Source organism: Thermomyces lanuginosus (assembly GCF_041956635.1).
Source record: "Thermomyces lanuginosus strain ATCC 200065 unplaced genomic scaffold VTN49scaffold_31, whole genome shotgun sequence".
Taxonomy (NCBI): Eukaryota; Fungi; Ascomycota; class Eurotiomycetes; order Eurotiales; family Trichocomaceae; genus Thermomyces; species Thermomyces lanuginosus.
Window position 1 is genome coordinate 1,833,288 of NW_027192365.1, and position 21,383 is coordinate 1,854,670.

Here is a 21,383-nt window from a genome sequence, read left to right on the forward strand (position 1 = left end):
TCCTTCCAACATAGCCGGTGACAACACACAAAGTCTAGGTAAATTTGATTCTGTCCAGATTTTATCCTCTCCTTACCGTCGAAGTCCTTGTTGACTCCTCTCACCGGCTCGTTTAAAGGAGTTATGGGAAGCTGCGAAGTTAAAAGCTTCAACTGAATACGAGTTTGGTTCTTGGCGAGAGAGAGCTAAATTGAGGACCTCTGGGTGTTAGCCTGCCATAACCTGCTTCCATGAAGCGAAAGGGGGGGCACCTGTGTTCTTAATCAATTAGGCACCTAGGTAGGTACTAATTTATTTCAACTCTTTCCCCGTAGCATAGATCATGCTCTATTTCTTACGATCCGTTCACATTCTCACAGGTCTAGAGGCAATTGCTGGCGCGAGAGACTCGTGTCGAAGCTTGTCACTATTGATGAAGGTCTCCGGCATCCGCAGGGAAGACGAGTCTGAATTCCATCAAGCGAGGGACCAAAGTTTGACAGCAGGGTGCACTCGACTCTTTATCCTTTCCAGCTGTTAGAGCAACTCATCGCCTTCCAACTTTCTGACTAAGGATTGGAGATATCGACCCTACTAGCCATGGATGATATTATGGCGCGGCTTCGGACGATTCGCATCTTCGAACGGGGAAAGAAACGTATGCGATTGAATTTGATGACGTGACTACGTTTAGGCTAACTTTGGTTCAGACCATATGCGGATAAAATCGATTCGAAAAGAAAGAAAGGAGGTAGACAATTGTGAAACACCCCCAGTAGCAGGCAGAGATGAACAGGCCAATGTTGACATTATTGGCAATTTGCCTCTGGAGCTCGTGCTTCATGTTGCGGACAATCTGAATCTGGATGATGTTGTCCGATGCCAGAGGGTGCGGCAATGCTGATCTCTTGACACTCAAATGTGATTCACCATCCTAATTAACGCGGATTCCCTTAGGTCTCAAAGCGATGGCGGTTGATTTTTTCGTCCGACGCAATCATCAAGATTTTTTTGCCCGGAATCTTCGCGGAGCTAGGCATAGAGAGCATGAACACCAAGGCTGCGAACGCAACAACTTATCTTCGATGGCTACAGAGACTGCAATCTGCTTGTCCGGTCAAGAAGGTCTTCCTACCGTGGCGAGAATTGCGCGTACGGCCCACGATTGGCTTGTATCATTCGCGGCGACTGTTCTATAAAATATGGCGGGACCCCTACGAGGAACTCATGATGCTGAATCTTGAGACTGGGGAGACGTCTATAGTACTGACCAGTGAAATACCTTATACTATATTTATCAGAATTTCTGGTCAGTATCTTTTCATAAACTTTTATAAGAGCGGGTAAGCAGATGACTCATCTTTGTCGGCGTCGTCTAATATTGGCGCTTGCAGAGCCACAGCAGTGTGGGATTTACGTACATCACAAATGATTGCGGAAAAGGATTTCGAGAACAGTATTCCCAAACGAATTACCGCCTCAAAGGACATAGCGGTCTTCATTCACCACATCGTCGTGGAGCGAACTTATTCAGTCTGGGTTTGGAATCTACGCTCAAATCAAGTCAAGGAGATTGGCACCTTCTCTCTGGACGGACATTACGAATTGGTGTTTTATCATGTAAATCCGGACGAGAACGTGCTGGTAACATTCGAGATCTGCTGGTACCCCCTAGATTCACCAGGGGTGCGGCAGACGAATTGGTCGTTGACCGATGGGACGCAGCTTCGCAAGAAACAGTTTCACTTGCCCCTGGGTGATCACCCGAGCATACGATTCGGATCAAGTCTTAGAGTAAGGCGTGACGGCGAGATAAGCACCAACGGTAACAAGACGGAAGCCCAGTTGTTTTTGATCGAAAAATGGGGCTCCGTTGTCCTTGCCACGATTCGACTGAGATACGACTATGGCGTCGATCGGCTAAGCGCCCAATGGATCGACTTCATTGGAGCCTTCTGTGTCTGCAGACTTTCTTGTAATTTCAACTTTCTCGGCCCAAACATCAGCTACCGCTGGGAGTGGGATCCTAATGGTACGAATATTCTTCTGATTCAGAACGCCACTACGGGCACCATGACAAAGCGACCGTACAAGTTGCACATTCGCGAAATCGATGGTGCCGCCCGCTTGCGTCAGCATTCGAACTCCAATAACTATTCCTCATGTTCTTTCCCTTGGATATGCGACGGTGACGGTGAAGTCTATTGCGTGGGGGGTAACGATGGAGTACAGCTATGGTTCTTCAATCCTGAATTTGTGCCCGATATTCCGGGTGCAGAGCCTTTCGTGGCCATGCCAGAGTATGAATATACGAACCCAGCCACATCTGAGACGAAGACAATCCGTACTCTTATGCGCTCTGTTCTAAATCGTATTCGAAATTGACGCAATAGGATTGCCAGATTGGAGTGATAAGCCGAGAAATAATACTATCGATTGATTAGAAAACGAGCGCCTGTTCCTCTTCCAGTTATTTAGGCAACCCAGCTTTGTCCTGCACAATTTGCATTGTGCAATGCATAGCATTGATTACTGGGCCAGTACACCACTGCTGTGGGTAGGCTGTGCCTGGTTTGTTCTCGGTGGAAAAGTAGGATCGAATATTGTCGTCAGATTCTCTAACTGGAACGGTCAATGTTGGCGCCTAGCTACTAGATTCTCGAATCTGAGTGATTCCGTCAATAACTGGCGGTACCAACTAGGCTATTTTTGCAAAAGACGGCAACTCCTTTCAACGTGTCGGGTGATGAATCCGCAGACTCAAGGGATAGATCTGTTCGGCTTTCATCGTGTTCCAGCAATGAAAAAGGTAAGGTAGCTCCAAGCTTTCTTAACTCCAGCAATCCGCCACCGGCATGTTTCAAACTGTCATCGCCAGTTGAGAACGTCAACAACTCGAATTGAATCCGAATACTGCAGCCCAATGTGTTCGTGGCTAGGGCTTACTAGTGGCCGTCGGGCGTTTGGCTCCCGTGACGCAATGAGGGCACCGCCTCCATCGTGTTTCTTTCCATAGGTTAAACTTTCCCGGACATCGGTTTCAAACATAATGCTATACGTACCATCCCGTACTTCTCAGAAATTCCAGAAGTGAACTTACGGGTGTTAGGCGCTTATGTCTAATCTAATTACCAGCTCTTGGTGATGACATAAATCAATGAGAGTTTCGAAATCCGGTAGTGGAAACTGAAGACATCTGGATTGTTACAAGCGAGGACACACAAAACGCCAACGCCTGATACACCTATTTCTCTGAATCTTCTGGCTAGTAGAATAGCTACTTTCCATCACCATGCTAACTTATAACCTCCCGACAAGTCCAAGGAGTTGAGTTATCGGCAGCACATACTGAGTACTCCGTACTGTTTCCTACTATTCAGGGGCACTGCTTTGGCGCGGCTTCGGACGACTTACATCTCCATATGGGGGAAGAAATATATGAAATTGGAAACGCGACTGAGTTCCGGCTAACCTTGGTTCAGACTATACGCGGGTGAAATCGATTCGAAAAGGAAAAGAGGAGGCAGGCCATTGTGAGACTGCACTTGGAACGGGCCAAGTTGAACAGGACCATGATGACATTGTCAGCAATTTGCCGCTGGAGCTCGTGCTCTTATCGTGGAGTATCTGGATGCGGCCAACATTTTCCGGTGTCAAAGGGTACGACATTGTTGACCCTTTTGAGACTCAAAATGTGATTGCTCATCCTAACGCGCTTCCCTCTATAAGTCTCGAAGCGGTGGCGCTCGATATTTTCGTCGGAAAGAATAATCACTACCGTTCTGCCCGCGGAACTAGGTATAGAGAAAGGGGATGTCCAGAGCGCCAAAGCGATGACTTATATTCGGTGGCTATGTGATTTGCAGTCTGCTCATCCGGTTAAAAAAGTCTTCCTTCCCTGGAGAGAAATAGCACAGCCGCATACGTTTCTGTACCATTCGCGGCGAATGTTCCATAAGGTGCGTCACCGCGACGAAGAAGTCGTAATGCTGAATCTTGAAACTGGAGAAAGGTCAATTTTGACCAATCGAACGCCGGTCCACATGATCAGGATGTCTGGTCGCTATCTATTCATGATCCATGACACTGGGTACGTATAAGACGATGATTTGTTTCGTTGGAGTCGTCTAACACGGATGTTTTTAGGGTCATAACAGCGTGGGATGTACCTAGGTACGTCACATATGCTTGCGGAAAAGGATTTCGAAGACCATATCCCTGTACAGATTACTGTCACAAAGGACACAGCAGTCTTCACGTTCCAGAAAAGACGTCGACGTAATCCCGCCTACGTCTGGAATCTGCACTCGAATTAAGTCAACAAGATTGGCTCTTTTTCTCATGACAGTCTGTGTTTGTTTCGTGCAAACGCGGCCGAGAATGTATCGGAAACATTCGAGATCAACTGGTTCTCACATCCGCCGGTGGTGCGGCAGACCGAGTGATCCTTAACAGGGCGGGAGAAACTTCGCAGAAAACAGATTCTCCCCTCACTAGATGATCGCTGTGTGAATCCAGATGGCTTTCAAGATATCCTGGCAAGATGCACACCTACGGCCGGAAGACAGTAACCCAGCTGTTTGTTGGACCAGAGGGCCACGATATCATTGCCGCGGTGCACCTTATATACGGCCATTCTATCGATTTGCTGACCTTCCGATGGGCTGACTGCGTCGAGCTCTTCGGCGAGACCGACATTTTGCGTTATATCGACTCTCTTAACGCGGCAGATAGTAGCGGTACGTACTATTCGTAATGCCTGATGGTTGTGAACAGAAAACAATATCCAGAGTCCATAATCAGTGCGATGTTATTCTTCATGCTCGCCACATTCAAAAGGCAACTGGACGGTAACTAGTTATTTGCGAAACGTTGTCCACGGCACTTGCCTGCTTCCAAACCAATGTCTTCTCTAGCGAGTAAGCATCCACTAATCACTTCTGGAGCAATGGTCTCATGATAAAGTAACATGCATCATGGCCCAGCAGGGGTTTGGCCGCAATTTGAGCGCGAGCATGACGGAGACGTTCGGAGTGAAGGAGAAGATGCGAGATATTCTCAGATGTCCACCAGAGTATCTCGGCTTTGGTTGTATTGCCACCAATCTGAATTCCAGGAGGAATCGTTCATTAACAGATCGTCGCCATCCCGCTCGTCAGAAATAGTTTCGTCGCCCTCCTGACGCGGATTGAAGGTGCCAGTTCAATTTTAAACGGCGCAGCTCCAGTGATTATAATTGTGCTGGAGGATGTATTTCTCAGATGCATCGCTGGGAGCTCAGTACGAACACTACCCTAATGTCGATGGGCAACAGGTCACTAAGGCTGGAAGATGCAGCCATGCTCTAGAAACAATGGAGACGATGTTTCACCTGCTGTTCTAGTTTTGATATCTCCGTTTCATGTCCCATTTCAACAGCTGCGGCGTACGGTGATAACCCCTAATCGCTGGGACGCATTCTTCTAGTCTTATCTGGTCGCATTCCGAGCTAGCTTGACTCTGGGGTCGTAACTGACACCATAGGCCCGGAGCAACTTGCAAGAAAAATCAACGTACATTTGGAGCAATTGAAGCGCTACCTTCATCTTTTTTGAATTCGGTCTTCGAACTTGTTGGTGGAAGACTGAGGGAACAGAAGAGGCGGTCGTTTCAGGGATGCTGGGTGCTCGATATGGTTGCCCCGCCACAGCGAAAATCTGGGGTTGTGCTAACCACGTGACCAAGATTGAGTCACCGTCCAATCGAGATCTCGTGCTTTACCTCCGCTGCTCTGGTTTGCGCATGGCTAATTCGGACAATATGTGAGGGAATACCAGCGCGATGAAGAAGCCTCTGATTAGGTCGATTTCGATGCTGTTCTTCTATTCTGCCCGTCGCCATGGCCTCGGCTGCACCGGATAGTTCGTCGCCGCCAGGCAGTAGGGTGACGAAAAAGCGATCAGGTTTGAAATCTTAATGCACGTGCTTTGCAATTGCCTGCATTTGTACTGACTTTGCAATCCAGGCGCTGCATGCATTCATTGTCACCGGCGCAAGGTCCGCTGCGATGCGCGCGATGTGGGTTGTCCATGCTCCAATTGCCGTTCGGCGGGTAAGCTGGACTGCCGTATTCATGAGAAGAAGAAGCGACCTGAAGTTCGGTCCATCCTGAATCCTGTACCAATTCGTTGTCGGCCGCCACCAGCACCGGCGCCAGAGCAGAAAACCCCGCTGCAGGGTACGGCAACATTCTTGCCGCAAGGACTCCGGCCCGACGCAGCGGTACATCATCGTCCGCCTGCGCAATCGGATGCGGGCTCTGTTCGGGAGCGCGGTCGGGAGATGGAAAATCGCCTGGTCACATTGATTGATGAGGAGGAGCCTGATCGACGGGAGATCCAGCGGGGAGTGCGCGCGATCTATGTTGGCGATGACGTGTCGAATATGTCCTTTCTGCTCCGGCAGCAGAGGGCCGACGACTCTTCGGAAAAGGCGTATCATTATGCGGGCATTGAGATCCCGCGACGTCGGCTCGAGATTGGCCATGATCAGCTTCAGCAGGATGCTCTGACTCTGCCAGAGCCTGCCCTTGTAGATGAACTGGTGGAGGCGTATTTTACCCATGTCAATCCTATCTTTCCAATCGTGGAGGAGGAACATTTCATGATGCAGTATCGCAACCGCGACCCTTCGGACCCACCTCCGATATTGATTCTTCAGGCAATTTGTTTGGTGGGTGCCCATGTATCCCGCCCGCAGCCGGAAAGAGACGAGCTTAAGGCGACCTTCTTCCGTCGCTCAAAGTGGCTGTTTGATAATCGGGTGGAGCGCAACAGAGATGTTCTCATACAGGCCGCATTGCTGTTGACCTGGCATTCGGACGTTGTCGATGATGATGTGGCGGCAAATGCGCATTACTGGGTCGGCGTTGCTGCGCGCATTGCGACCGGGCTTGGTATGCATCGTGACTTGAGATGCGAGAAATTCACGCCCAGCGAGCGGAGGGTGTGGCGACGCGTGTGGTGGATTTTGGTGCAGTTCGATGTTTTGGTTTCCTTGTCTCATGGACGACCTCAGGCAATGTGAGTCGCCGCTCCTTATTTGTTGCTGGAATAGGCTAATTGATAGAAATCTGGATGATTGTGACGTACAACCCTTGACCGATTGCGATTTCATCGGATGTGGCCCGCGCGTCCAAAAAGATTTTGTCGTGCAGTTTAGCGAACTCTGCACGTTGATGTCATACATCCTACGCGAGCGGTTCGGACTTCGTGTCAGCGCCGAACGGAGGAAAGCTGTACTCGGAGAGGCCGATGAGGTATTGGCGAACTGGTCACTTCGGCTACCCGAGTCACTGCGTCTTCGGGCTGACAACAATCCGTCCTCGTCAGCCATGCTTCACATTACATACAACAACTTTTTGATTCTCCTGCATCGACCTCATCCGAAAGCGACTGCATATTCCGATGACTATGGGCCCCATGATGCCGAGATCTGTAGCGCCGCGGCGGGAGTCATTACATCAATCTTTGAGGAGCTACGCCAGACTGGGAGGATCAAACATCTATGGTACTCCGGGGTTTATGCATTGTTTACGGCAATGATCCAGGTACGCGTCGAGCTGCGATTCTCGAACCCGGTGCTTGCCGTCAACGCGCTCCGCCGATTTGATTCCATCAAGCATTCTCTGCGGGAGCTAGCGGAGTACTGGAACTCCGCGGAGACGATTCTGCGACTGTTTGAGAACTCGAAACGGCTGCAGCGGGATCTGCAGGTTGTCTACAACAGCATCAACGATAATAATAACAGTGCAGACGACAACGCTGCGAGGCACCCATCAATTGCAGCGGCACATCTGAACCCAGAATCGACTGGGAACACTTCAGCTGGAGCACCGGGCGCAGCAGCGCCGACTCCATCGCCGGCTCTTTGGCCACCGCCACCAGCACCAGCACAAGCACCAACACAGACAACGTTCCCGCAGTCTGCAGAAACCATGTACGACCGCCCCTCCCCCGATCTCCTCAACCAGCCTACCCCTGGGGCAGACTGGCGACAATTGTTTCCGATTGCAGACTCCGCACAACCAGGACCAATGGCCATCGAGGGCCTACCCGATATGGAGGATGAATGGCGATTTCTGTACAGCCAGGAGCCGTCGATGGCGGATATCCTTTTGAATGGATGGTCGTAGGGTCTACTACTAAGACCGTGCTCTACCGAATACTGCTACCTAGCTACCTTCAACATTAGATATGTACATAGATGTGGAAGATATTCATGTCAACCATGGAGAAACCGTTGATAATTCCGAGCTAATTGCTTTACGCCCTCTTCCAACGTCCACCCTCGGATCCGGCACACTGTCCGCGTCACCTCCTCGAGCAGGTCATCCATGGACGCGCCCGCCTCATGGAAGTCACTTTCGACCAGGATACGATCCGCGGGGAGGGCGCGGACGACCTGAACGGTTTTATGGTTCTCATCTGCGGACGGAGGAAGGTTGATGACGGACGAGAACGAGAAGAATATCTCCGAGGGAGCGGAGGGGTGCAGGAACTGCGCGAGGGAGTCGGCGCGGCCGGAGTAGGAATGCATGCAGATTCGGGGAGGAAATGGAAGAGGTTTCTCTTCTTGCTTTTCATCTTTATCGTCTTCACCTGTTGGGAATTCTGTGTTTTTCGTCTTCATTCGCATGGCCCGCTTTGACCCCTTCTTTTCATACCCCCGCCACAAATCTCGGAGAATCTCCAAAACGACTCCATGCCCCTGCACACTATGCAAGCTAACCGGTCTGCGGAGCTCCCCCGCTAGCTGCAGCTGTGCCTTGAGCAAGCTCTTCTGATGCTCCACGGAGACTTTGAAGGGGGACAGCCTCCGGCCTTCGCGCGAACCGGGGGTGATTGATGGATCACGCTCCCGCAGCTCGTCCTCTGACCACGGCATTGGCAGCCGAAATGCACGGTCGAGACCAACCTCGCCGACCAGCGCGGTGGGATGCGCGACGAGATGTGTGCGCATGTCTGTGAGTAACTCCCGAAGGGGTTTCGGCTCGGGAAGAGTCTGAAAGAAAGCTATATCTTCCTCACTCTGATCTTTCCCTTTACCAGAAGAGGACAATGAACCCTGTAATACCGACCGATAATGCACCGTTCTATCTTCCACCTGGCTCTCACCCAGACTGATCTGATGCGCGAACCATGGATGCCACCCGAAACACGGCACGATGCGCTCGGGACCATACTTGGCGGCAACCTGCGCCACGAGATCCTGGTCTTCTCCACGCGTAGCCATAACGGTCAGCTTGCGAGCTTTCATGTCGGCAATGGTGCTTGTGCTCGGCATGTTGTCGGTGGGGTGGCAGTGGGCGTCGTAGACGCCAATGTGCCAGGGGAAGTCGGGTTCACTTCCGTCTAATGATGACATGCTCGCGTGGAAAGTAGTTTGGAGTGATCTACAATATTGTGTTCAGGCCTGGCTTTGTTTCTGGAGTGCTACGGAGATGACATCAGAGAAATCCAGCAATTGCAGCTCTGTAACCTACCTAAATTGGTCGCCGAGGTTCCTGAAGTAATCCCCGCGCTAGCGCAACTTCGGTAATAAACGTATTTCCTCGTTTGGAGAGGCTGCTGGATCCATGCTGAACTGCTGAACGATGACCGCCAGACTCCAGCGCAAAAGTTGATTGAACGATCTAGGCAGCACTGAGGCTCACAAGTGCTGGTGGCAGATACAGAGATAAATGAATATCTCATTGCATGAGGTATCTAGAATCTTTACAAGAAGTAGAACTCCAGACATGCCATCTAATCCTCTTCGAAACATGAAAATGTCCGAATGTGAGGGCGTAACAAGGAAATGATCCAAGTCATCGTTTCTTCTCCTGCTCCCGCCGTCGCACGTCCTCCATTTCCTGCAGGACAAACTCATTGAATATTTCCGGCGAGTCGAGGTACAAATGATGGCCAGCCTTCGGGATCACGACCACCTTGGCTGTGCCGTTGTCCTCCAAGCCTTGCGCGCGACGCCGTTCCCGCTCTGCGTCAATTTTGGCTTTAGCCGCGTAGCCTCCGGAGACATCCATCCAATCGTGTTCGCCGTACATGAACACGATCGGAATTCCAGTCTCGCGTTCCACAACCTCCGGCTTCGACCAGGAGGATGACAACGACGACGTTGACGAAGATGACGAGGAGTCTGATCCATCGGTCGAGCGAATCACCTGCCGTCCGACTCCTTGAATGCGCCGGATCAGCGGGCTGCGGGCATATGCTCTTGGTGCGAGGATGTAGGCCAGCGCGTACTCGCCGCTTCCGCGGAGCCGGAAGATGGAGTATGAGTAGTCGTGCAAAGCGGCCGCTTCTTCAGCCGGGAGGTGTGCGAACCGCCGCGATGTCCATCCAGAAACTAGTCGTGGGCCCAATGGCCCGGCCAAGCGGACAATGCTGAATGGAGAGACGTTGGCGTCCCACAGGTACTCGAGGACTTTGACCAGCCGTCGCCGAGGCTGCTGCTGTACACGCGATGGCGCCTGTACGTGGCCGTTCTGGGCGACTGATTCTTTGAACTCCTGTGCGACAGCTGGTTCCGAGGATGACTCTGGGAGAGCTTCGCTCACGGCTTGCGGGTTCTCAGGGATGCCGACAGGTGATGCCAAGATGAGCTTGTTGAGATGGCCCGGGTATTTGAGGGCGTAGGCGACAGCCATGTAGCCGCCCAAGCTATGAGCCAGCAGCGTGAACCGCTCGATCTTCCGCTGAACTCGCCACTCCTCCAGTGCATCAATGAACCAGTCCTCTGCTTGTGTGATGGCCTCTTCCCGCGTCTTTGCGGTGATCTTGAATGGTGGTCGTGTGCTACGACCCATCCCCAGCATGTCTAGTGCATACAACTTCCACCCCTTGGCGCGAGACAGAGGTTCGAAGTTCTTGTAGAAGAACCCTAGGCCTGCCCCATATCCGTGCAGCATCACGAGATTCTGATCTGCTTCCTCGCCAACGCGCTCGACGGAGAATTCATTCAGTGCGCGGTCACGCCCGCTCAATTCAACCATTCGTGATCGCCAGCATCGCGGCCCATAGGGGTCATTGACCGAACGGAATGACTCGTCCCCTTGTTGGCTGGGGTCCGCTTTCTGGAGGCTGTCTGGCGCATCGGCCGGCGCATCTGGCGCCGTGGCCGTGTTGCCCGTCTGCCGTTGCGTGGGGGCCTGCTGGAGGTAGGGAATGAAAGAGAGGACCTTGTGTTCGGCGACTGCGGCGGGGATTTTCGACCACTGCAGCAAGAGTGCGTGAGTTACTATGACCATATCATGGGGCACGAGCAACCTGTACACCGTACCCATTGCATGAATCCATCTTTATAGCTAAGCGGGAACAAAGCATTCACTTTGGCGCCACTCGAAGCGTTCGCTGCGCTTTCGCGACGGCGCAGGCCCTCGCCTGCTGAGCTCGCAGCTTCTGTCGAAGTCATGCTGAGCGACGACCGTGATGCCGCGGTGGAGTACAGCCGGCGACCTCTCGCTCGCTGGCTCGACGGGCTAGCCGACAGAGTCCCAACTCCGGTCTGACGTTGGCGCTCGGCTATACGACTAGTACTACACGACAACAACCGGCGGAAGACTCGACGGACTGCGAAATGAACGTTTGCAGACAACGTTCGAGGAGGCGATGGTGAGCAAATGTGCGCGAGGACCTCAGAGCATGGTACAAGAAGAACGTCCGATGTGATCACAAATGCCGTCTTCAGTCCCATGCTCCCATCGGCCGATATTTATCAATCAATCATGTGCGTAGGTCCTACACTGAGCCGGAACGGGACAGCTAATCTGCCGAACTGGCTAGAAACATGGATGCCTTCGGGGTTAGCACGGGAATCGCCGCTCGGTCCGGCCAGTTAGTTGCGCCGAGATGGTTCAATGTGAGCGGTCCAAGGATCACTCGACCGCGCTTATGAATGCTTAAAGCCGGTCTGGCTTTGAAATTGGGGATCTTGTGATCGCGATGTGGTTGGCCAGTTGACATTGCACTATACCGGGAGCGGAAATACAAAAAACATTTATTGGCCGATCTCATTCTTCGTATTTCTCCATTTGCGCGAGGCCCAAAGGCTGGAGCGTTTTGCGCTCTGAACTGTACGGAGTACTGAAGGCCCGCAAGCCAATCTCCATACGAAGCCGTCCGCACGGAGCCGTTAATTTATGGAGATATATAAATAACACGGCACGCCGCACAGGAGATACAGGAGATAAGAGATCTGATTCACTTGCCTATAAAGGACATGAATGCCTCAGGCAGCCAGGCTCCATTGCCTCCAGTTCATAATCCTGGAGCCTGCCCTGATGATCATCGCCCAGTTGGAGTTGGAACCCGGATGAGAGCTGTTCCGCTCCGATGCAGATCTCGATCGTGACCAATCCTGATCAGGAATAGCGCATGATGTCCAAATCAGGCAATTACAAGAAATCCGTAGGGGATTATCTCAGCAGTCAAGAGCTCCAACACGGTCAGACATTCGGATGATGGAGTCGCAGCTCGACCACATCGTCAAGGGCGCGCCGGCGACGGACGTGAAGGTCCCCGACGCCAAGCCGCCGTCGCCCTTGTCCAAGCCGCAGTCTGACGGCAGTCTTACTCCCCCGAGCGTCGAGTCACGGCCGTCAACCCCAGATCCGCTGTCGACATTACCGTCCTCCCCGCCCCAGATTTACTTGAATCTATTGATCCTCGAGAGCTCGTTACGGGCACAGTACCTCGCTCTCAGGGATCGCCGACGACAAAATACCTTTTTTCTCACGCTGTTGGCACTGTGGATTGCCTACTTTTCCTACGCACTGTTCCTACGACCTCGAGAAGATGGCCGCGGCGTCGGAGGGTCAGTATACTGGATGGTGGAAATGGGGGAGAAGGTAGCGCTTCTGGGGGGCATTGTGACGGCGATTTTGGTATGGGGTACGGGCCAGTGGGAGCGAGGCATGCGCTGGCCACGGCGCTGGTTCACCGTGGCCAACCGCGGCCTTCGAGGGATGAACACCAAAATTGTGATCATTCGAGGTCCTTGGTGGCGGGAGCTGCTCTCTTACCTGTCGTTTCTTTTCCCCATATCGGCATTTTTCGGGTCGACGAGTAATTACCAGTATGTCGAGGTGCATCCGTCAGAAAGACGAGCCCACCGCCCGTTTCATGTGGTAGACGACGATGATTACGAGTCCGGGATAATTGAGGAAGATTTGTCGCCTGGAGGTGATCATATCCGGCTCCTGCTGCTACCGAAAGCCTTCTCGCCGGAGTTCCGAGAAAGCTGGGACGAATACCGGGCGGAATTTTGGGAAAAGGAGAATGAGCGGCGCGCCCAGCTGCGGCGCAAGATCCGCGAACGGGAGAAGCAGCTGGCCCGCCAGGAAGGCGGCTGGCTATGGTGGTTCTACCTGCCTCGTGCACGACAACGCAGGCTGAAGCTCCTTGAGCAAGCCCGTCACCATCACTCGCAGCATGCCGGGGGCAAGTCGCTCGATGCACGAACTCGTCGTCATATGCGTTCTGCATCGCAGTCTCAAGGCTCGCGTGGCGTCTCGCGCAGCGCGACCCCCGAGAGTGGGAGTACTACCGATTCGCAGCCGCGTCGCAAGAAGGGCGCTAGATCGTCGCCTCGAGCAACGTCTCCGCTGACAATGACGTCTGAAGAGCCTGGTCGAAGGAGTCGTCATGGCACGCCAGAGGGCGCCGCTGCAGAGGCATAGATAAGGAATAAATTTATGTTTGAAATTAATGGTTCAAATGGGTCATATTGATAATAACATCAGTCACTTGACGTAGTACATGGAGCATCACCAACCTGAAACTCGGGATCACCTATCAATTGCATCAGATGGAGCACGGGTCTAGACCGCCCTTTACAATGGTCCGATGCGTCCCGACCCGCAGTTCGCTTTTCTGCACTGTCCGAGCCGATCAGTCTGAAAATTCCGTCGTCTCTTCACCATTCACGCCGACTTTTACTGAAATTGGCATGCTGATTATCAGACATCAGATAACGCAATTTTTACCTCATTTCGATCAGTTCATCGTTTACAAAGAAAAACATGTCATGGGGTTTTGAAATTTATCTCGGTTAGAGACCCCCGAGCCGACGTTGCTGGCTAGCATTGAATCGGACATTTGTATCTAGAGTTCAATATCGAGAATTGGAGTATTCCACAGAGCATGCTGGAATTGATTTGTGTTGAGATATATAATGAGAGGTGGAACATTTGATTGTGTTTCCCGTCTGCTGGGCGAGACACAGGTTCACGTTTAGGGTTTTGGTGTGTTACTTGCGGATCTTCCCGGCACTTTTCTTTGTCTGGTCACCTTGCAACGTGCCTAGTGGTCCTCTTACTGAGCTGCACGGCTTGATCAGAGATAGTGCTATCCAAGGGACTCGATAGAGATGGGTCCTGGAAGGTGTAATGTCATACAGAGAGGAGAAAGACTGGGCCAATTCCTTTGTGGCAATCGGCTTGGCCGCTATCGATGCTTCACTGCTAGACTTGAGAGAATTTGGCGGAGATTTCCTGCTGATTTTCTGGGTTTGTGCTTTTCTATCGCTGAGCACTCTGAACAATGGTCTGTTGTCGTAGAGATCCGCCGCGCACTGCGTTTCTGGGAAGAAATACACGCTCTTCGAGGACCAGAATTGTCTGTAAACCCCGGATCGCGGGCCGTAATTGTATTCACATCTCTTGCTATATCCTTTGCCTTTACCCCCCGTTTCGTCTCTTCTTCCTCCTCTTCCTCTTCTCTCTTCTTCCTCCTGCTGTCATCTATTCTAGCTCTGCCGGGTCGCGAAATATGCCCTTCTGACGGGTAGAGCGTTCGTTCCTTCTCTGTTCCAGACCACTTGGTCGTTGTTCTTCAAGCAAAGCATTCCCCGTCGAGTCGTCTATGAGGAGAATGTCGTTACACCCTACTCCTAGCATAACCCCCAGTGCATGGCTGCTCGCCCAGGCCAGCCTGGCAGCCAATCATCCCATGCTGCGCGGGAAGCCCACAACCTTGCATTGTCCTATACGTGGGGACCCAATGGCTACCAGACGCCGTATGGGGATAAGCACCCTGACGATCGGCCCTGGCCTTGATGGCTCCATTAGTCTTACCACGGGCTTCCTCTCAGCTTTCGACCCGGAGCCATCGCTGCCCAGCGCCTTCGAGCCGTGGGAGGAGGTAATCCGCCAAATCCCCATGCTGCTCCGCGAGGGACGCATGCACCATGCCGTGCTTGAGATGCCAAAGCTGGAAGACGAAATCACCAGGCTGGAGAGACGGTATCTAGCCCGTGCAGCCATCGTGCTCAGCTCGCTCTTGCATGCATATGTCTTTGAGGTTCGTAACATCGGCAATAACCCCAGCTACATCTATATTAGCCGCAGCTTGACTGCGGCGTTGGAGTATGTCAACTGCCGTATGGCCCGCCGCAACAACGGCCGCATGACTGCCGATGACTTCCTCCAGAACTATCGCCGTGTACCAGGCCACGACTCCCGCGTCGGAATCGAGTATTTTGACGTGCCCGAGGAGGACATGTCTGTCGGGGTCCAGATCCGTATGGAGGAGGCCTTTGCGCCGGCCCTCGAAGCGATGACCAACATTCAAAAGTGCATTGCCAGCAACGACGAGGCTACTATCATTCTGGAACTAACAAACCTCTCAGCAATCATTATTGACTGTGCCAGAGTGTTTATCTCTGTGCGCTTCCGGGGTGGCCAGTACGGTATCCACAGTTTTGACCCTGTTTACTGGGCCAAGACGTATCCGGAAGTGGGCAGGAAGGTCCGTTCCGACGAGATGGACAACAGCGGCATCAACTCACCCATGTTCCACGCGCTGGACGAGTTCTTCGAAGTCATCGACCAGAATGAGGAGTTGCATCGCCAGCAGCTGTCACGGCGCAAGTTACTGCCGGCTTTTATCCAGTACTTTCTACGCACTCTTGCCGACAATCGCTACAGCATTCGCAGCTATGTGACCCAGAAGCAGTTGCCGGTGCTGACCGCCGCTTTTGATGCCACGATGCAGACGTACCACTGGCTTCTGGAGAAGCATCGCATTCGAGCAGTCAGCACAATCAGTATTGCTCTCGCTTCGGGTCGTCCTAGCACCGCGGGAGGGGTCACCTCCACCGCCAGTCACGCCCGTGTCCCCATCGAGGCTATTCTCGATCAGCAGATGCGGGGCGCCATCGCCGCGAGAATGAAGAACCACCCGGAAACCATGCAGTGTATCGTCGACGCCATCTCAATGACGGGGAGTAAGACCACCAGCGTCACCCTGCGTCTGCCCTGCCCCGTGCCCATCGAACCTGGTGACCGGGTCCGAGTCTGGCCCAAGGCGGAGCTTAGTCCCGTGGGACGTGATCAGCTGCGCTGGCTACTTGGTGAAACATTCGACGTTGACAGTATCCGCTGGGTCGATTTTGACGAGCTCGACCTGCACATGTTGCATCCGGGTACCTCGTTTGAGGAAGTCACTCGTTCCCTGCACCGCTTCCCTCCACGTCATTACACTGTCTCCCGCGTTTCCCGTAACGTGTACGGCTACGCCGAGAAGATAACGCTCACCGTCGCGCATTCGGATGGCCTTGCCTCCCGTTACATGTGTTCTGTCAAGCCTGGCGAGGCCGTCGCTATCCGTTTGCTTCCCCAGCCCCAGCTGCGTTTGCCCCTCAGTCAGCGTTCTCCGCTGCTGCTCATTGCACAGGGCGCCGGTGTTGGTCCGTTCCTCGGGTTTATCGAGGACCGTGCCAACCGGTATGACCACCCAGCGTCCGTCGGATCGATTGAACTAATTGTCAGCGCCAAAACCCTCTCCGACGTCCCATACCTCGCGGAGCTGAGCGAATTTACCAGGAGGCTTCCCCAGATGACGCTGCACCTGGCTCTGTCTCGCGAGCTTGGGTTCACCATTCGCCGAGGCCGCAGCGAACGATTCCGCGACATCATGAAAGTGCAGCGCGTGCTGGCCGCTTTGCAGTCACGGCTCTACTACCAGCAGATCCTCAGGGACGGCGACATCTTCGTCTGCGGCAGCGTCGGATTCGGCGCCACAGTCCGCAAGTGTCTGGTCGACCTTGGCCTCTTTCGCGATGGACATTATCACGAGGACTGTTTTGGCGGCGATGCTGCCCCGGGCCCAAAGAGGAACCTCCGCCAGGTCTCTGTCCGCGAGCTAGCCGAGCACAACTCGCCCGAGTCGCTCTGGATGGCCGTCAACGGCATGGTGTACGATCTCACCGAGTTTTCGGCCATCCACCCCGGAGGCTTAAAAACGCTCCTCGAGTCAGCCGGCATGGAAGCCGATGACCGATTCCGACTGATCCACTCTGGCGACGGCAGTCAGGGAATTCTGTCGCATGCTGCCCACTTCATCATCGGGCCGCTAACCTCGGGTGGTCTTCCCCGCCGTCGTGTCTCCTTGCTCCGTGCCGTCGTTCGCGCCCAGAATGTCCTTCGAAATAACACGATTCCGCCGCCGGGCCGGCACATGCCATTCTATGTCTTCGCGGACAGTCTTGCCGTCACGTGCCGCGACGTCACGGCCATCCTGCGGGACATTATTGGTCATGATGCCACCCTCCCCGACTTTGTCATTGAGTTGGCCGACAAGCTGAACGACCTCCGCAGGGCCGGATGGTGGTTCCTGGGCTACAACACACGGGCCATGTCAGTGGAAGAGCGTGAGAAGCGGCTGCAGAACGTCTTCGCCACTTTCTGGATTGAGTTTCATGGGCTCCTCGAGGCGTTGAAGGCTGCCTGCGGTGACGAGGACACGGTGGATGATGACGACGATCCCGACGAGCGCCAGCTCAAGATGACCGCGCTGGCCGCGGTGTATGCGGCGTTTGAATCCATGAAGGCAACCGCGAACGACCATCTGCGTGATCTGTGGGCTGATATTGATTTGTCGCGTCGTCCCTGAAAAGAAGAAGGAGTTATGTACAGCGTTCGGGAGAAACTGTGTTTTCGGAATGGTCATCACGAGAAATGCGTACAGAGACTTTCACTTCACCACATGTGATCTGTCACGCACAAATGACTTTAAAGAAGAAAAGCAACGCAATACAGTTTGTTCCTGGATTGTGACAGGAGGCTGTGTTGAATGATTTGCGACAAGGTGTTCGGCGATCAGATGTCTGGCATTGTACAGGTTAAATGGGATGCTGTTCATTACTTACTGTCGCTACTAATATGGAACGTGCGGAGTCGGATTAAGGCAAATTGTGGTTCCTCAAAAAGTTCATGGAATGATTAGACTAATAGACAAAAGGTTGAAGAATGCTATCATAACAGACCCGCGCTGTAGCCATCCATACATCAGATCCTGTACACCGTCTCATCATCTTCCAAAAACCTGTCCTAGGTTAGCATCACCGTAGATTAGGGTCAATGTGGAAGCACTCACATCAGCTCATTCCGATCATTCATCTCCCTCAGGGCTGCAAGCGCCTCTGCCCGCTGGAAAACATGTCGCTCGCCCAAAGATGGGTTCGCCCGGATTGCTGTGTTGACTGCACCGATCAAGACTTCAACGTCGGCACTATCGTCATCTACAAACAGCCGCGTTCCCATCAATGGACCCAAGGCTTGACGGAACACCGTCAACCGCTCTGGCTTGATGCCCGATCCGGACGGCTGGCCCGTCGCTTGCGTCAGGGACTGGGACTGGGACTCCTCTGTCTGCGATCCAAGCAGCTGTGACGCCGGCAACGACGATGCAACCGACATTTGCGTATCGGTCTGGGTCTCTTGCCGTGCGCTTCGTGCAATGCTTGCACCGGCATCATCGTCGTCTTCAGCCGAGATATCGTCCGCCTCGGCGGGACTCGACCGAGTGCCACGAGTTGATGTCCGGCCCGATGTGCGCGCTCGCGGCCGGTAGTTGTCATCGTCTGAGCTGTCGTCCGAACTCATATCCTCGTCACTGTCGCTGTCCAGAGCATTGAGCCGCCGTCGCTTCCGGCGTCCGTCTTCTACGACTTCCTTGAACAGTGCAAATCGCAGAATTGCCTCTGCTTCCTTGGCATCTTGCTCCTCTACTCGGCTTGATAATCGTGCCTTTGCGTGTGCCGTCGACAGACGGATGAGGGTTTCTAATGTTCGAGCCGTCATTGGAGACGTCTTTCTTTGATTGCCGGTCAACTCGTCGTTTCGGAGCGCCGAATATGTCGCAACAATATAATCCGCCGCGCCCTTGGTGAGCACCGGCTTGATACGCGTCTTTGCGTACTGGATATACTTCTTGATAAAGGGCAGGCTGAAGATTTCGACGTTGCCCTTCTTGCTTGTCTTGGAGATGCCTGCGTGCAGCATGACGTTGTACTTCTCCAACGGCTCCGTTGTCTGGTTGACATTCTGCGACTCTTCCAGGCCAACACCTAGAGTTTGCGTGGCATCCTCGCGTACAGGCACGCCTTCTTCCGTGCCTGGTTGTCGGTATCGATGTCGTCGCAGAACGTGCTCCGATACCAGTCGGTCTCGGCGCTCCTCCGGCTCATCTGTGAGGATGAACAGCAGGTCAAAACGTGACAGCAGCGAATCCGGCAGCGCGATGTTCCGGTGTGGATCCTTGTGAGGATCGTATTGTCCGTAGATGGGATTTGCCGCGGCAATCACGCTGCAACGGGCATTAAGCGACGTATGGATACCAGCCTTCGCAATGGTGACCGTCTGCTGCTCCATGACTTCGTGGATCGCTACACGGTCCACGTCGCTCATTTTGTCAAACTCATCAATGCATACTACCCCCCGATCTCCCAGGACCATGGCACCGGCCTCGAGCCTTCGTTCACCGGTTTCCTTATCTGTGGTAACAGCTGCGGTGAGACCGACGCCGGATGATCCCCTACCTGTCGTGGCGATAGCCAGCGGCGCGGTGCTAAGCACGAATCGCAGCAGCTGCGACTTGGCCGTGGAGGGATCGCCGACCAGCAGGATGTTGATATCACCACGGAGGTGAGTACCGTTCTCCAGATTTTTCTCGACGCCGCCCAGTAGCATCAACAAAATAGCCTTTTTGATATATTCATGTCCGTAAATACTGGGAGCCAGCGATTGGGCAAGCATATCAAAAATCTTGGTCTTTCTGTTCTTCGCCCATTTGTTAATGTTACGGATATCCGCGTCGGTCAACGTTGCCTGCGCAATGCCACCACCGGACTTAGAAGCCAGTTGAATGACGTTATTTGCAATGATGACAGTGCGAAAGGTTGAAGATCCCGAGCCGCCTCCGCGGTTTCCAAGTGTCCGGTAGATACCCACAAGCTGGATGCGGTCGCCGGGTTTGGCCTTGTCCACCAAATCATCGTCGAGAATGACATCCACGCTGCGTGGCAACTGACCCGCGGGTGCCCGCTCCGGCATCTCCTGGATGGAAATAGTCTGATGGTCCATGTACTTGCAGTATCCGTATTCCGTGATGAGCTAGACACAGCCATCAGTATCAAGCTTTACTGTATGTAGTGGTCGATCCTACCGGATTCTTCTCGTCATCTTCCTGGGGATACACATTCAGGTTCGTCATGCCGTTCGCCGTCATCGTCTGATCTCGGTATTTGCGAGCAAAGAACTTGTCTTTCTTTTCACTGTAATGAATACTCTGGATGATCTTTGGTCGCACCAGCGAGCATTTTGTCACGATCCCTTCCAGCGAGACCATGCGATTGAGATGAGACGAGCTTATCGTCCGCGGATTACATGCATTCTCGCCGAATGCGCCAACGAATGCACAATAATACGACTGTAACTTGTTAGCGATGATCCCCCTTTGAATAATTCTCCGCCTACTTACCACGTCATCGTCGGTCTCTCTCGCTGGTCGATTCGGCAGCGTCTTGATAATATCCTTCAGTGCCCGATCGAAAGCCTGAGTGTAATCGAATGGAGAATGAAGTAGACTGTAGTCACATCGTCAGAAACAAAATGCCGACATACCCTCATCCCAGCATGGGATCAAAACGTACCCATCTGCCAATTCCCGACTGTGGGCGCGAACATCGTCAATGCTAACCTACAATCGTATGCGATTAGCCTGACACTCTCGCGTCCAGTGTTTCGATCAGCTTCTTACAGTCAGTCTTCGCTGACCGCGGTTCAGCATCAACACGATGTCCGCTCGATAGCTGTGATCTATCGTCAGCGAGGCCGGATAATGAACGAGGGCGACTAATGCTCAATTTGTACCTCCGTGCGCGCGCATCGGCTATGGAAGAGTGTCAGCCTCGCAGTAACAACTGCCAGTTTCGAGGAACATACTGGGATCAAGGAATTCAGTGGCCGCACGAACGCGGTCTTGCACCGCCTCGTCGCGGAGAACGACTCCGTCCATGGCGTCAGTCAGACACGCTTAGACGGACTGGATCAGATTGAATCAAGGTTATGCCAGAGTCAATGCACT

General features: G+C 53.2%; 8 protein-coding genes across 8 annotated transcripts; 5 read left to right on the top strand and 3 right to left on the bottom strand.

Annotated features, from left to right (window-relative positions):
* Window positions 1–579: 579 nt before the first annotated feature.
* Window positions 580–2,364, top strand: VTN49DRAFT_4738 (uncharacterized protein; the record flags this gene model as incomplete). Its single annotated transcript, XM_069412717.1, has 4 exons — window positions 580–637; window positions 690–868; window positions 937–1,322; window positions 1,374–2,364. The coding sequence occupies 4 exons, from the start codon at window positions 580–582 to the stop codon at window positions 2,362–2,364; spliced, it is 1,614 nt and encodes a 537-aa protein (XP_069267933.1).
* A 1,562-nt stretch (window positions 2,365–3,926) lies between these two features.
* On the top strand, window positions 3,927–4,735 carry VTN49DRAFT_4739 (uncharacterized protein; the record flags this gene model as incomplete). Its single annotated transcript, XM_069412718.1, has 3 exons — window positions 3,927–4,069; window positions 4,126–4,152; window positions 4,510–4,735. 3 exons carry the CDS (start codon window positions 3,927–3,929, stop codon window positions 4,733–4,735), a joined length of 396 nt encoding a protein of 131 aa, XP_069267934.1.
* A 1,122-nt stretch (window positions 4,736–5,857) lies between these two features.
* VTN49DRAFT_4740 (uncharacterized protein) lies at window positions 5,858–8,152 on the top strand (the record flags this gene model as incomplete). The annotated part of the gene is made up of 3 exons (XM_069412720.1): window positions 5,858–5,921; window positions 5,984–7,040; window positions 7,087–8,152. The coding sequence occupies 3 exons, from the start codon at window positions 5,858–5,860 to the stop codon at window positions 8,150–8,152; spliced, it is 2,187 nt and encodes a 728-aa protein (XP_069267935.1).
* Window positions 8,153–8,241: 89 nt separating this feature from the next.
* VTN49DRAFT_4741 (uncharacterized protein) lies at window positions 8,242–9,384 on the bottom strand (the record flags this gene model as incomplete). The annotated part of the gene is made up of 1 exon (XM_069412721.1): window positions 8,242–9,384. One exon carries the CDS (start codon window positions 9,382–9,384, stop codon window positions 8,242–8,244), a length of 1,143 nt encoding a protein of 380 aa, XP_069267936.1.
* Window positions 9,385–9,826: 442 nt separating this feature from the next.
* VTN49DRAFT_4742 (uncharacterized protein) lies at window positions 9,827–11,430 on the bottom strand (the record flags this gene model as incomplete). The annotated part of the gene is made up of 2 exons (XM_069412722.1): window positions 9,827–11,233; window positions 11,299–11,430. The coding sequence occupies 2 exons, from the start codon at window positions 11,428–11,430 to the stop codon at window positions 9,827–9,829; spliced, it is 1,539 nt and encodes a 512-aa protein (XP_069267937.1).
* A 1,045-nt stretch (window positions 11,431–12,475) lies between these two features.
* VTN49DRAFT_4743 (uncharacterized protein) lies at window positions 12,476–13,696 on the top strand (the record flags this gene model as incomplete). The annotated part of the gene is made up of 1 exon (XM_069412723.1): window positions 12,476–13,696. One exon carries the CDS (start codon window positions 12,476–12,478, stop codon window positions 13,694–13,696), a length of 1,221 nt encoding a protein of 406 aa, XP_069267938.1.
* A 1,321-nt stretch (window positions 13,697–15,017) lies between these two features.
* VTN49DRAFT_4744 (uncharacterized protein) lies at window positions 15,018–17,909 on the top strand (the record flags this gene model as incomplete). The annotated part of the gene is made up of 1 exon (XM_069412724.1): window positions 15,018–17,909. The coding sequence occupies one exon, from the start codon at window positions 15,018–15,020 to the stop codon at window positions 17,907–17,909; it is 2,892 nt and encodes a 963-aa protein (XP_069267939.1).
* A 395-nt stretch (window positions 17,910–18,304) lies between these two features.
* Window positions 18,305–21,314, bottom strand: VTN49DRAFT_4745 (uncharacterized protein; the record flags this gene model as incomplete). Its single annotated transcript, XM_069412725.1, has 8 exons — window positions 18,305–18,341; window positions 18,393–20,410; window positions 20,463–20,726; window positions 20,778–20,883; window positions 20,950–20,996; window positions 21,057–21,108; window positions 21,170–21,188; window positions 21,242–21,314. The coding sequence occupies 8 exons, from the start codon at window positions 21,312–21,314 to the stop codon at window positions 18,305–18,307; spliced, it is 2,616 nt and encodes an 871-aa protein (XP_069267940.1).
* Between the last annotated feature and the right edge of the window lie 69 nt (window positions 21,315–21,383).